Here is a 15,301-nt window from a genome sequence, read left to right as displayed (position 1 = left end):
ATGAGCCACACCATCAGCGACTCATTCACCTGCACATCTACTAATGTGGTATATGCCATCATGTGCCAACAATGCCCCTCTGCTGTGTACATTGGCCAGACTGGACAGTCTCTACGTAAAAGAATAAATGGACACAAATCAGACATCAGGAATGGTAACATACAAAAGCCAGTAGGAGAACACTTCAATCTCCCTGGACATTCAATAACAGATTTAAAAGTAGCCATCCTTCAACAAAAAAGCTTCAAAAACAGACTTCAAAGAGAAACTGCAGAGCTACAATTGATTTGCAAATTTAACACCATTAATTTGGGCTTGAATAGGGACTGGGAGTGGCTGGCTCACTACAAAAGCAGTTTTCTCTCTCTTGGTATTGGCACCTCCTCATCAATTATTGGGAGTGGACCACATCTACCCTGACTGAATTGGCCTTGTCAGCACTGGTTCTCCACTTGTAAGGTAACTCCTTTCTCTTCATGTGTCAGTATATTTATGCCTGCATCTGTAATTTTCACTCCATGCATCAGAAGAAGTGGGTTTTTTTACCACGAAAGCTTATGCCAAATAAATCTGTTAGTCTTTAAGGTGCCACCAGACTCCTAGTTGTTTTTGTGGGTACAGACTAACATGGCTACCCGCCTGATACTTGGCAGTCTTTGAAACTGTTCTAAACTCTGTACTGGATCCACTTCCTCAGCACCCTCCTCCACTTTAAGGAACTGCTTAGGAATCTCCTCATGTGAAGCGCCCATTGGAGCAATAACTCAAAGGAATGGTTACTTAACTTGCACTGTAACTGAAGTTCCTCAAGATGTTTTGTCCCTATGGGTGCTCCACTATTTGCTTTCCTTTCCCCTTTACTTTGAAGTTTTACCATGTTCTGAGTCTGAGAAGGAACAGGAGTGGCGCGGGTCTACTCCTCACTAGATGCCCTTGTATTGGAGCACAAGCAGGCATATGGAGCAGGCTTGGACCCACGGGCATGATTAGCAGAAAAAATCTCAGGTTGAGTGTGCACGGGAGTGTGCATGTCCTCATGTGGAGCACCCATAGCGACAAAACATCCTGAAGAACTCCAATTACTGTACAGTGTGTGACAGGGTCAGGCCAGATGGCTACAGAAGAGTGCAGGAAGGAAGGTACATTAGCCTCAGGATAAGCAGGTCCCTCTTCCCCTGGTAACTGAGCAGGGCTTACTCCAGGTTAATTAGGACACCTGCAGCCAATGAAGAACCTGCTGGAATGGGTTAAAAGCCTTCCCTCCCCCCCACCCCCCAGCCAGTCAGTGTGGGTGATAGGTGTTGTGAGAGTGGAGGCAAACTGCTGGAGAGCTGAGCGGTGTGGAAGCAGACAAGGATCAGGGGAGAACCCCACAGTTGTAGAGATTCAGGAGAAATCCTACCCTAAACAGGAGCTAAGGACCCTTCCAGGTCCAAAGATGTGAAGAAAAGGACCCTGCCAGAAGGGGAGAGCCTGAGCCGTGCGTTTGGTGTGGTGCTGCCACACCTGGAAGGGCTTCACCAAAGACTAGGGGCTCTCCCTCCACCGGCAGGAGGGTCAGGAGGAACCCCACCCAAGCAAAGTGGGGACAATAAGCCAAGGGGTGTGGGGAAGTAACCCAGGGAAGCTAGCAGCTTTCCTGGGAACTGACAGCGTGAGGCTGCTACTTGTAGGGTACCTGAGTTGGGGCCTGGAGTAGAGGGCAGGACCGCCCCCCGCCCTTTTTCCACTCACTGGATGTCCACCGAGGAGGCCAGAAGTTCTAGTGAAGCAGTGAGGGTCTAGCAGGCCCAGAAATGGGAAGGCCGCTTGGAGACAGAATTTCTCCGCCCACTATAAACAGAGGGTGGAAATTCTGAGAGACGAGACGCTATCCTGACCCACCACTAAAAAGGAAGCACAGGACCCACCAAGGTGGAGAAGAAGCCCTGCTACAAATGTAAGTAACCTCTCCTTTTAGTGATTGGTCCAAAATGAGCGACAAATTTGCTATGGATATTATATAGACCAGGAGCCTTGTTAGGCTGCAGTTGATGTATTACTTGGTCAAGCTCTTGATCAGTGAAAGGAATCAGACTCGTGTCTACATCCTGAGTCTCTATCTCTCACCAACCACCATGTTAACTGTATGGCTGAAAGCTTCGTCTCAATTAGGAGCACTGCCATTGGCCACCAGCTGGGATGTGACGGAGTTTGCTGTGATTTGGTATTTCCTCTTGCCCAGACTAGAATCTCAGCTCAGCCTCTTAACAGTTTGCCAGACTTTGTGACTAGAAATGTAAGAAATTCAATTTATAAATAATTTCTTTCTGTCATTCTTGCCTGGTTTGATCTTGAAGGTGAAAAAGTCTCTATTTTTATCAAATACCTCCTGTTCATTCTTGGCGGATTTAAATTCCTGATAGGAGTCTGGTTGCATGAGATGACCAGCCAGGAATGAATTGTTGATGAAATCCCAGAGGTATAGATTTCTTTGTATCATCCATAATTTTATCACAGAAAGCTTGATAGATGGCACTGATGTTGTCTGGCATATCTGATTCTGAGTCTTTACCCACAAAAGATTCAAACTCAGATTGGAACAGATCCCACCTTGCTTTTCAGAAATTCCACCAAGATTTTTGGAGGTTGCTTGTAGTTGGAATTTGCATGCCCATTGCAATCAAGCATGGCTAGTGCTGGGATCAGGAAAACATATCAAGCACTTCATGCTCTGTGTTCAGTTGTAGAAAAGGTGAGGTCAGGAGAAGAATCTGAGGTCCATCTCTAGCTTTGGAAAGTGGGTGGCTGCTTAGGATTGTATAGAAGATGCAGGTCAACTATTGATGCCCACTCCTCTAGCCTTACTCTGTCCACATCATCAAAGTATCCTGAGAGGGAATGATGTGAGTTAAAATCACCACATTAGACTGAAGGTCTTGAGAAGAAGCGCAAGACAGAAGTTGGCCTATTGGCAAATGGGGGTTTGTAGATGTTGACAAGATGATGTTGGTGAAAGACAAGTGTGGACAAATAATTGATGAACGAACAAGCAAACAGTAAGCGCTGGAAATAGTATTTTGAAGAGCTATCCAGTGTACCAAACACCGTAGATGAAATGGTCCTGGAGAAGCTTCTTAGCACAAATGAGGGAGAGCAGATGCCGTAATTCTTAGAAGAAGTCAATATCTCAATAGAAAGTTTGAAAAAGAAATACGTGCCGGGGGTGACGACAAAATCACAGAGCTGAGGTAAGCAGGCGAGGAAAACATATAAAGGTGATGAAGAAGTTATTCAATAAGATTTACAAATGAGCACGCACTGAGTGAAGGCAAGAAAGCGATCATACCGATCTATGAAAAAGGAGAGAAGAGTGAGTGCAAGAACTCAGATGAATCAGCTTATTATGTGTGTTGGTAAAAGCATTCACCAACACTTTGCAGAGGCGAATGAAGAGGTCTGTGGAAGCAGCACTTGCACAGGAACAGGCCAGATTTAGACTAGGACGAAGTACAATAGATCAGTTATTTGTGATCAGGCAGATATCAGAGAAGTTTATAGAACATTATCAAAAGGGTTACAACAATTTTATAGACTTCAATCAGGCTTTTGATAGCATTTCACAGAAAGGGATATGGCAAGTTATGAGAATGTATGGCATGCCTAACAAATTAATCAAGTGGATAGAAAACATCTACAGCAAGTCAAGGAGTGTGGTAAGAGTAGACAAGAAGCTGACAGAATGGTTCAGGATGACTGTAGGAGTGAGACAAAGGTGGACCCTGTTGCCAAATTTGTTCAACTTGGTACTAGAAGCAATAACGCCTGTAGCACTGAGAGATGAAATGGGAGGAATCATGTTATGTGGTAGGACCCCGCAAAACCTTAGATTTGCAGACAATATTGACCTGACCACGTTGGCCAAGGAGGGTTTACAGACATATAACTGTCAACTGGGAAAGCAGAAAATTTGGATTGAAGATCAGCATGAAGAAGACAAAAATTAGGGCAAATGGAACACATGAGAAGAGGTAAAGATCAAACTCGGAGACAATGAACTAGAACAAAGTGGAAAAATTTGTGTACCTTGGAGTATAGAAGAATGGGAATTGTGAAGATGACATAAGAAGAATTGGACCAGATGCTACTGCATTCAGAAGACTGCAAGATCTGGAAGGCTAAAGACATTCTTATAAAAACAAAAATCAGCGTATATGAGATAACTGTCATGCTTATACTGCTGTACAGGGAGGCATGCTGGAGCATTAGGAAGGCCTATGAATGAAAAGTTTTGACTGCAGACATGAATTGGCTGAGGGGAATACTGAGAGTTTCAAGACCACAGAAGATAAAAAATGAAGAGATAAGAAAATAGCCAGGGCAAGAAATAACGCTGTTACAGAAGATTCAAGAAAGACTGCTGTGACGGTTTGGACATATATAAAGAGAGCACCTGGAAAGGATACCATACATGGCGATACATACCAGAGTGCAAGGAACTAGAAATCGAGGAAGATCAAGGATGTGTTGGATAGACGACACAGTTGAGAATGACAGAACAAAAAAGTTTAAAGAAGAACAAAGCTGTGTAGCTTGTACCAGATAGAAAGTGGTCGACAGATTTCAGTTGGCCTCATCATTGCTGTTGAGCTGACAGATGCAAATCAAAGAAGAATAAGAAAAGAGTAGGTCCTTCATTTTTATAACCTGACTTCCTATGACATCATTTGTACCTGACGAGACAGGAGTTGCTGGAATACCTTCTCTGATGTAGGATGCCATCCTGTATTGCCTATGATGAAGCTGAGACACAACAGCAAAGCTAGGAATTGATAGTTGAGTGTCAATGGTAGTGTGTTCCCTGAAGCAAGGTAACGTGCTTCATGTTCCAGGGCTGACTGAAGGAGGATGTCCTTCTTGGCTGCTGAAACTCCCTCAGTATTGAGGTGCAGCATCCTGAGCTAATGTTTGTGACCTCTGGCCTGGAAGAGGACCCCATTGGAGGACCACTACTTTGGGCTGTATTTGTCTTTGTCTTTCACTTTTTTACAAGAAGAACTTGAGCTCCAATTTTGCATTTTTATCTACTTTAGCTTCCCTTTTCGCTACTAACATGGAGATGTTGTGTGACAGTGGTAGGTTTGTTCCTCTTTACTTTTTATGACTCTGTAACAATAGCACTTACCATAGGCACCGATTCCCTGGGTGTTCCGGGGCTGGAGCACCCACGAGGAAAAAATGGTGGGTGTTAAGCACCCACTGGCAGCCCTCTATCAGCCTCTCCTTCCTTCCCCAGTGCCTCCTGTGCAGGAGGCTCTGGGGGAAATGGGGAGGAGCAAGGACATGGTGCGCTCGGGGTGGCGGCGGAATGGGGTGGGAAGAGGCGGTGGGGCAGGAAGAGGCGGGATGGGGATGGGGTGGGGGCAGGGCCTGGGGCAGAGCCAGGGGTCGAACACCACCCGGCACGTTGGAAAGTCGGCGCCTGTGGCACTTACCCAGAACTGAGTTCTGGCACATGTGGTTCTTCCCTTCGGGCGTCTGTGACCAGTGGTGAATATAGTGTGACAGCCCGCCTACAGTATTTATTTTAACAGTTGGAACAAAGTGTCAGAGAAAAACTATTTTAAAACCACCAACAGTCCACATGCACGTCTATCTTACGTGAAGTCTTTCGAGCCCCTGATGGTAACTTAGGCAGGCCTAACCTCTTCAGAATCCTGAGCGGTATGCAGGGTATATCTACTCTTCCAGTTGAAGGTGTAAATTCCAGCTTGAGGAGATGTATCCCCACTAGCTTTGTTGATCTAGCACAGTGAAAATAGAGTGTAGCTGTGTCAGCATGAGTGGTGGGAGGGACTAGCTGCCCTGAGTACATTATAGCATCTTGGGTGGGTATGTATTTGGGGCAGCTACACTCCTTTGTGGACTGGCTCTATCAGAGCTAGTGTGGGTACGTCTCCTCATGCTGGAATTTACACTTTGAGCGTGAAGTGTCAACATGGCATCCTTAGGCTGGCTCCCCCGAACACTTCCCCCATCTTTTAAGAGTCCCTTTTTTAAACTGCTGTAGTCCTTTTGGTCTTTGGTGTGTGCAGGACTTTTCCTATCATGGCATTGTCTCAAAACATCCTTCAGACGTTTGGGATGAAGTGGCTTAAGTTCCCTCACAGCCTCTTGTTACATTAACCCAATATATTCATACACCATTCCAATAACTAGGTCAACATTCAGTATTCATACATTATTACAGAGCAGTTCCTACTCCATCACACAATGGGCTCTACTCTGGTGAAAATATCCTCAGTAGTTGTTATCCCATTGAGGATTTACAAACCTCTGGAGTACAAGGTCACAGAGGCCTTTCCCTATGTTAAAGGACTGCTTATGGGACTGCCAAAGCTTGCTCCCTTTTCAAAGATAGTCACAGATCCTGCCAGTTGGGCTCATGGGAATGATGTTGGCATGGCATGTTGTGTCCCTTGATACCCTAATGCAAAGGGGATAGGAAGGGAGACTTCTTTCTTGACTGTCTGACTTTGCTGATAGAGACAGGAACACACAAACACACTGCTCTTTGCCAGTGAGCATGGTTTGGAAACATGCTGGTTCTCCAACAAACACAGTTTTTAAAGAAGACTACAGGCCTCTGACTTGTCCCTCTTGCTGGAATTACCCATGCCTATTACCTAAAATGTAGGTCTGCAGTAACTTCTGCGTCACTCTAAGCTGGTTGGCTGAGGCGGGGGAACAAACAGACAGAAAAGAAAGAGTTGTGATACACAGATCCCTAACTCCCAGCAGTAGAACTGGTGAATGGGGAGTTGTCTGAGCCTTGTGCTGTGTGGTCGAGCTTCTGTGCCTTCACCACAATACTGTCTCATGCCCCAGAAACCTACATATATTTCTCCCTGGATAAAGACTGTTGTCATTTTATATCTGTGGGGAAAAAACAAAATTGATTAAATTTACAAAGTTACACTCTCCGCCATTGACACTGATAAGCCTTCTAATTTTTACAGTTATTGCATTGAAAATATATTCCTTTTAGACTAGAATAATTTTTCATTCTTCAATGTAAACAAGCTGATTTAGAAACAATCATATCTGAGGTTTTATCATTTTCTTTTTTTCTTTTTACAGCACTTATGGAAGCCCAAGATATTGAACTGTACCTGAGACCACTGAGAAGACCCATTCAGTTTCTTCAGGAGACAGAATTCCCCAAGATCCGTGCTTTAATTCCCCCTTTGTTTCACACCATCTGCCTGATCTGGAGTCACTCCCAGTTTTACAGTGTGCCGTCACGAATAATAGTTCTACTGCAAGAGTTCTGCAATCTGTTCATTGACCAGGTAGCTCAAAATATAAATCATAAACTATATGTACCTAGTAAATAAGGGCCAGTCAATAAATGGTATGCTAATAACAAAAGAATATGAATTTAGCCTGTGTTAGTTAGTTTTTCTAATAAATAGCACAATTAGAACATTAATCATGTTTCTGCAGAAATCTCAAATTACCATTTCACTACTAAACCTGCAGCACAGCCAAATAATTAGAACTATCAGTGCTGCCATTTCACAAGTTCTTTGTTAAAAAATGCAATAATCTCTTTGCATAAAGAAGAAAAAGTATTCTTCAAAAATCATGCAGCGCTCGGCAAGTTGTTTCTTCTGTTGCCAGGCAGGTCTAATGTCTCTTTTCTTAGCAGGTATAATGAAAATTATTTGCTTTATCAAATTGCAAACTTGTGATAAGAGCTATTCAAATGAAGAAAATATGGATTTGGCAAGCAAATTGTCAGTGAGTGACTTTGAAATGCTGCATTTTCTATACTCCCACAATCAATAAACCCTCCCTATTTAGCAGGGAAAGTCCCACTAATGTAACACATACTGATCCTTTCCCACTTTTTCCATCCAAACATCTTTCCTAGCCCAACATATCTGAGTGGCGCTAAGACATGTGTTCATAGTGGTATCTTTTAAATATAGCCATTTCTTGAGGTCCAGTGTTGTGGACACTGTTCTTCTGGCCAAGCAAATACAGGACTCCCTTCAAAAACAGTCAATAGCATTTGTTAATTGGCCAAAAAAGTCACCTTTGAGGAGCATAAGAGAAACTGACTCCCTAGCCTACTTCAGAGCATGAGTGCACAGGTGCCACAGCATTCTAATCTCCTGCTGGCCAGGGAATGAGAGATGAAGAAACTGATTCTCCTTTCACACTAGACATTACTCCTGATTTATGCCACAAAGACAGAGACTTGTCAGAACAGGGAGCAGGACCACTAGGAGACAGCTCTGGGAGGACCAAATGTACTGTTGCCGCTGTAATATTTGCATTTCATGTTTACAGTAGAATTGCAGTGGTGCTTAGCTTTTCTCAGAAAAAAACTGGTGTGAGCACCTGTGCCCCAGAAGAAAATATATAGTTATTTTTGTGAATGCAAGATGTGGTAGCAGCGTGACAGAGGGTAACAGCAGTGGCTGCTGTGCCAGTATGCACTCATGTAGCCAAGCCTTGGGAGGAGAATTGGGCTCCAGAAATCTACTTTGTCTCCCACATTAAACAACACTATGCAACTGAGCCTTCCCTGTCTATTTTTATTTATAGAATAGATTTTCAGTGGCCTGTTCCCATTTTGTCATGCCTTCATTTTTCCATGCCATCTCCTTCCCTGCTACTATGTTTATGCTGGATTCTGGAAGGTTGAGTTACAAAGTTTGAATGTTCACGTTTCCATTGAAGCTTTCCTGAGTGCTCTAGATTTCCTGTAGTGACTATTACTACATTCTGCCTTTTTTATTTTGTATTTACAGAGTAATTAATCTAGTCTTACTATTGCTACTAACATGGTTTTTAAAATAAAAAAAATACGCTAAAAGCAGAGGCCACAGAAACCACAGTATCTATGAATGCTCCAAACACAGAAGACAGATTCTGTTTAAAAAGGGAAACTGTTAGTAGCCTAGTGTTAATGATGTAGGTGCGATTCTGTTTTACTTCTTAATTCTGATCTCTGACAGAATGCGCAGCAACACTTAGAACCAGTTAGAAGTGATGCTGACTGACTTGAAAGGAAACCTCAAAGAATATATGGCCACTTCTATGTTGGCTGCAAAGTAAGGCATGGAGAGTGTTGGAGTTAAAGATGAAAAATAACTGGGGGTGGGAGTATAATGTTTTATCTGTTTGTGAGAGAGGAGTGGTGAGGGAGTGAGGAAAAATAAAAGCGAGATGGCAGCAGAGCCGGGATTTTCCCAGTCTGTTGTATAGGTAACTTCTCATTTGAAGTATACTAATTTAATAAATTCAGTTCTTAGATCTGATGTAACAACCATTAATTACAAGTTTGCATCAAATTTGAATAAGCCTGACCAGGCAAAAACAATAATGCTTTACTCTTGTATATAGACAGAGAATTTTCATCCAAGGGTGTTGGTTCATTTTCACAACACCCCAGTTATTGTTGTCATCCCCATTTTACTGTTGTGGAAACTGAGTGCCCAAAATGGTACTGAAACTTATGGGTCAGTGGTAGGTCTGTGGATCTGTGTAGGTATCGGATTGCTTTTTGACAGTAGAACCCAGTCTACTGTCTAACTGTGAGACCACTCTGTCTCCTGGTACTGTTCTATAGCAGTCCCATCTAGTTTTTTATAATACAGGCCTGGGTGTCCAGATATCAGGATTATTTCCAAACTCTGTCACGGACTCAATTTGTGATGTTGCGCTGCTTCATTGACCACTCTCTGCTTCAGTTTTATTATCTGTAAAACAGAGATACTAATACTTGCATACCTCACAGGTATGTTGAGACTTAATTCATTAATGCTTGTGAAGCACTTTGAAATAATCTGATGGAAGGAGCTATTGAAGTACAAATTATTATTTATTATTGTTGTTTTATTTATTTATTTTAACAGTATATTTGCTTACACCAAAGGTAGATATTTTTACCATGCACTGATTCTATATTACTCAAGTCAACTGAAAGTCAAAATGGGCTTCTATCTCTGTATTTAAAATGTTTTTATCTAGTTATTTCATGCACTACTTTAGCCATTAAAGGAGTCAGTAATAATATATTTACTGTTATTAATTAATTGTACCATACCAGTTTTAGTAGAGTAATGCTAATAATTAAATACTTTTTCAGGGGCTTTGAATGTAACCATACACAGTTATGTAATAGCAAATATATTTATTCTCTTGAGGTCTGTCTAGTGAGGCCTTGATTAAATTTAGGGTTACCATACTCAAAAAAGAAAAAAAGAGGACACTCCACGGGGCCCTGGCCCCACCCCTTTCCCACCCCCGGCCCCGCCCCAACTCCGCCCCTTCCCCAAAGTCCCCGCCCTAACTCCCCCTCCTCCCTCCCAGCCATGCGAAAAGGGCTGCCCGAGTGCTACCGGCTTCACGGTTTGCCGGGCAGCCTCCAGACTCTGCGCCCCCGGCCGGCGCTTCCCCAGCGCAGCTGGAGCCCGGGAGGGGAAGCGCCCAGCTGGGGGCGCAGGGTCTGGAGGCTGCCCGGCAAACCGTGAAGCCGGTAGCGCTCGGGCTTCGGGCAGCCCCCATGCCTCCGGACCCTGCGCCCCCGGCCGGGCACTTCCCCTCCCCGGCTCCAGCTGCTCTAATCCTCCCCTGACTCTTCGGCTCTGTTTAAGAGCCGAGCTGCTCGAGCGCTACCGGCTTCGGGCAGCCCCCATGCCTCCGGACCCCAGCCGCCGGAGCAGAGCAGCTGGAGCCCGGGAGGGGAAGTGCCCGGCCGGCGGCTGGGGTCCGGAGGCAAGGGGGCTGCCCGAAGCCGGTAGCGCTCGGGCAGCTCGGCTCTTAAACAGAGCCGAAGAGTCAGGGGAGGATTAGAGCAGCTGGAGCCGGGGAGGGGAAGTGCCCGGCCGGCGGTATTTTTCCCGGACATGTTCGGCTTTTTGGTAATTCCCCCCGGACGGGGGTTTGATTACCAAAAAGCCGGACATGTCCAGGAAAAACCGGACGTATGGTAACCCTATTAAATTGGTTGTACTGAATGGTTCACTAGAGCAAAGTACTTAATATGAAAATAGACAATGAGGATAAATAGTTATATACAGGAATGCTGTCAATAAGAGTTAAACTTAGCTTTGCTTTGTTGAAAAAAATAGTAAATTTGTAAAAAAGAGCCTAATCTCATATTTAATACTCAGACAAAACTCTGATTCATTTCAGTGGAGAATTTTGAGAATAACTTTAAATGTAATCGAGATCCCACTGGTAAAGGCTTAGTCCAGGTCACTGTTGTAATGAGCAAAATAGATAAGCAACCTTTGTGTTAGGCTACAATTTTGTTAAATTATTTCTTAGATTCGTTGGAAATTGCTTTCTATTTTACAAAGAAAGTTTTTTGCTTTGCAGTTTTTCCTGTTAAAGAAAAGTTCAACTATAGTTAATTACATGATTTACTTCACTACTTATTTAAAAATATCTATAGCTAGAAAACTACTATCTTGAAACCTCTGTAATTCTATCCAGAGTCTATATGCAAAATTATTACAAAAACAACGTTAGAATGCTAAGATTGCAAAGTCAAGCATTCAAAAGTTAGGAAATATCAGAATTAAGGTTGCTTGGGCAACCTTTGTGTGTTTGTGTTATGATACACCCTTTAATTACATGATTATTAACTATTTTGTGCACAGTTGGAACTTTGGGATGGAGGAGTTCCGGGTTCAATTTAGTCTTGAGGGGAGTGTTCTCTAGTGGTTAGACCCTTCTGCTCCCCCCACGCCCAGCCTGTCCCTTTCTCTCTCTGCTCCTGTCCCCCCAGCCTATTCCTGTTCTCCCTTCTCTTATCCCTTTTCCTGCTCCTGCTGCTCTGCTTCTAACCCGTCTGCATTTGAGTCAGGATACTTCCTCCTTCTCCAAAGGTGAAAGGTTGAGAGAATTTTGCTTCTACCCTCTAACAATGCTCTATTGAGCATGTGCAAATGGCGATTTTCCAAGTTTTATAATTTGGTCAGATTTGGCTGCATTTTCAGTGAGAAAACAAAAGACAACTTGGTGACTTCCGTTGCCAAATTTCTGGTCCCTGCTAATAAAGAACAGAAGTGCTAGAGCATCTCAATGAAACACTTGTAAGAATTTTTTAACATGAACAAAACAATGTCTTTATTTCACATTTAGAAATGACAGAACTATTTTTGCAGAACTTGAATAAATGAATAAACATTCAGTCTTAGCCTGATATGGAAAGCTTCATCTTGAACAATTAAAGTTATAAGTAGCAGGGTCTAATAATGGAAAGTGTTGGGCAACATTATTATTGGTGTCAAGTATCAGAGGGGTAGCCATGTTAGTCTGGATCTGTAAAAAGCGACAAAGAGTCCTGTGGCACCTTATAGGCTGCCAGCTTCGCCTATAATAAAACAATTACTGTGACATAGCTATTTCTGGTTTTCATTTTGAATAGCTAAAGAGTCCATGAATGAGCCCTCTTTAAAAATTAAAATAAATAAAAAAAAAGCTCCAGTAATGTACAAAATAAAAAAGTCATACAAGTCTGAGGCTGGCAGTTCTAACTGTGTGTGTAATAAAGATTAGAGAGCTAAGATAGGAATTTATCAATAAACAGAGAAATCTGTCTCTAACATTAAGTAATATTTTTCCCAAGTGTTGCTGATCTGTTTTTGTTTGTGTTTTTCCCCCCACTATGAACAAACCACTGCACTGTCACTGTGTACAAAGATAGCACGCCAGGGCTGGCTTGATTCCATGGGTTACGTGACAAATCTGACATTTTGAGGACATGATATGCTGCAGCAAATATTGATTTTTTTTTAAACGTGTTTTTGTTTAAATCATCTTAAATGTAACTTGGGAAAATTGACAAGCTAGAATTTTTAGGCCTAACAATTTTAAATTATTAGTATATTAATATATATATTTAAATTAATTTAAATATTATTAGAACTTGCATAGAGAGTAAGAAGTGTCTTTTTGACTGAAGTCATGGCTAGCTTTGATAAGCAGTGACTTTTTTGGTCTTCCCCTATCATCTTTTTTTTTTTTAATTCTAGGCTAGATCCTACCTCTCACCAGAAGATCTTTTGAAAGGAGAAATTGAAGAAACATTGGAACATGTGCAAATAGCTGTAAATACCTTAAGGAGCTTTAAGAATTTCTTCTTTAGCCACAGAGAAAAGTTGGCAAGTTACTTCACCAATGGCAAGGAATTTAAACCGTGGGATTTCCATTCTAATATGGTGTTTGCCAGATTTGACCTATTTCTCAACCGCTTAGTGAAAATTGAGGTATTATTTACAATTTGCAATTATATTTATCCATTTTTCAAGCAGTGTAGATTATCTGAGAATGCCTGCACCACATCTGAAGTGTGGGGGACATTGTCCAGGCTTGCTGGAGGAAGGTAGCAATGCTTTGAGTGGTGGTGGTGGGGGGAATTCAGAAACTGCAGCAAAAAGGTGGGTGGGGGTCAGCTTGGCCACACTGACTCATCCCCTGGGAGCGTAGGGCAAAAAGTTTAAAAGGTGCAAGCCCAGGCGTTAGAAGCCCTTTCTCCAGGTAGCAGGCAAGGCAGCACCCATCCTTCCTCCCTCCCCTTGAGGTGGCGAATATCAGGTTTGGTCAGGACCTGCTGTTGGCATTGCGCTAGTCACTTCTTTTAGGGTGCCTCGGAAGGAATTTTTCTCTCACCACCAGATTGGCCTAGGTGGAGTGGATTTTTTCTGCCTTCCCCACAGCGGGAAGTGTGGGGCGGATGTCCAGTGCAGGTACTCCACTGTGAAGGCATCCAGTGACCAGATAAATGGCCTGGTAAAGGACTTAAAAAGGAGGTGCTGGTTAAAGGAACGGAACAGGGGTGGGGGAAGGAGGTGCTGGTTAAAGGAATGGAACGTGGGGGGGGGGTTCGGGGCTCCTGTGATTGGTATGGCAGGGAGCCAAGCCCTCTTTCTTATAGCCCACCTTAACCCTCCTATGGCAGGGGGGGGTGTTAATGGTAAAGTCCAAGCCATGGGTTGTCTGGGGGACCTGGATGGAAAATGAAGGGGCCTGGTGGAAGTCCTGGGTAGTTATCTGAATGAACATGGAGTTGCCTGCTGCACTGTACACTTTTATCTGCCAGACAGGGCCGGCTAAAGGCACCAGCCCACCAAGCATGTGCTTGGGGCGGCACCTGGAGGGGGGCGGCGCGGTGCGGCGCTCCGGCCGCCGGGGAGAGCGGAGCCCCGGCCGGGCTCGCCGCCCTCCCCCCGGCGCTCCGGCCGGTCGGGGAGAGCGGAGCCCCGGCCGGGCTCGCCGCCCTCCCCCCGGCGCTCCGGCCGGTCGGGGAGAGCGGGGCCCCGGCCGGGCTCGCCGCCCTCCCCCCGGCGCTCCGGCCGGTCGGGGAGAGCGGGGCCCCGGCCGGGCTCGCCGCCCTCCCCCCGGCGCTCCGGCCGGTCGGGGAGAGCGGGGCCCCGGCCGGGCTCGCCGCCCTCCCCCCGGCGCTCCGGCCGGTCGGGGAGAGCGGGGCCCCGGCCGGGCTCGCCGCCCTCCCCCCGGCGCTCCGGCCGGTCGGGGAGAGCGGGGCCCCGGCCGGGCTCGCCGCCCTCCCCCCGGCGCTCCGGCCGGTCGGGGAGAGCGGGGCCCCGGCCGGGCTCGCCGCCCTCCCCCCGGCGCTCCGGCCGGTCGGGGAGAGCGGGCCCGCGGCCGGGCTCGGCACCCTCCTCGCGGGGGGTGGGGGGGGGAGCGGCGGGAGGCTTTTTTGCCTGGGGCGGCAAAAAAGCCAGAGCCGGCCCTGCTGCCAGATAGTCCCAGACACCTCTAATAATAAAGTTGTGGACTGATTAAATCCATATCAAGTGTCTCCTGTCCTCCTTTCGGTATAGCCGGACAAACATGTTTTCTTTTCTTCCTGAAAAGAGTTGGAAGTTTGTGTGATGGGTTCATTTAGCTGCCTCTGCCATGGACAGTGTCCAAGACTCTGGCAGTAAGTTCAGGAGGAGAGTGTGACGTTGCACTCCATATGTTTTATGGAAATATAAGTGTGGATATGATGTAACTGGAATATGCTTCATGCAAAAGGTCTCTTGTAAGGTATCATTACAAAGTGTATGAACTACCGAGTGTGTTCATCCTATTTGTTTGCATGCACTATTTCTATGTCTGGAGTCCCAAGCCATCAGAGAAAACGGGCTCAGAGGTAGTTTCAGCACATCAGTGACAGTCCCAAGGGGGCCTCTGTGACCGAACCCATCACAGTGTGCATTTCTAAATACATTATCAAACAGTTCCCTTAATCTCTCTGGGATACAAGACACTTATTTCCTTCATGTGAAATTGG

The 15,301-nt window shown here is 45.0% G+C and overlaps 1 protein-coding gene across 1 annotated transcript in view; it reads left to right on the top strand.

The window, feature by feature from the left end:
• Positions 1-15,301, top strand: part of DNAH11 (dynein axonemal heavy chain 11) — a 274,673-nt gene that overhangs the window by 26,530 nt on the left and 232,842 nt on the right. The window contains exons 6-7 of the mRNA XM_065398425.1: positions 7,120-7,331; positions 13,038-13,271. Of these exons, the coding sequence (XP_065254497.1) occupies positions 7,120-7,331; positions 13,038-13,271 (446 nt within the window). The remainder of the gene's footprint in view (positions 1-7,119; positions 7,332-13,037; positions 13,272-15,301) is intronic.

Source organism: Emys orbicularis, chromosome 2 (genome assembly GCF_028017835.1).
Source record: "Emys orbicularis isolate rEmyOrb1 chromosome 2, rEmyOrb1.hap1, whole genome shotgun sequence".
In the NCBI taxonomy this organism is placed as follows: domain Eukaryota; kingdom Metazoa; phylum Chordata; order Testudines; family Emydidae; genus Emys; species Emys orbicularis.
This window is presented reverse-complemented; position numbering and strand designations above follow the sequence as displayed.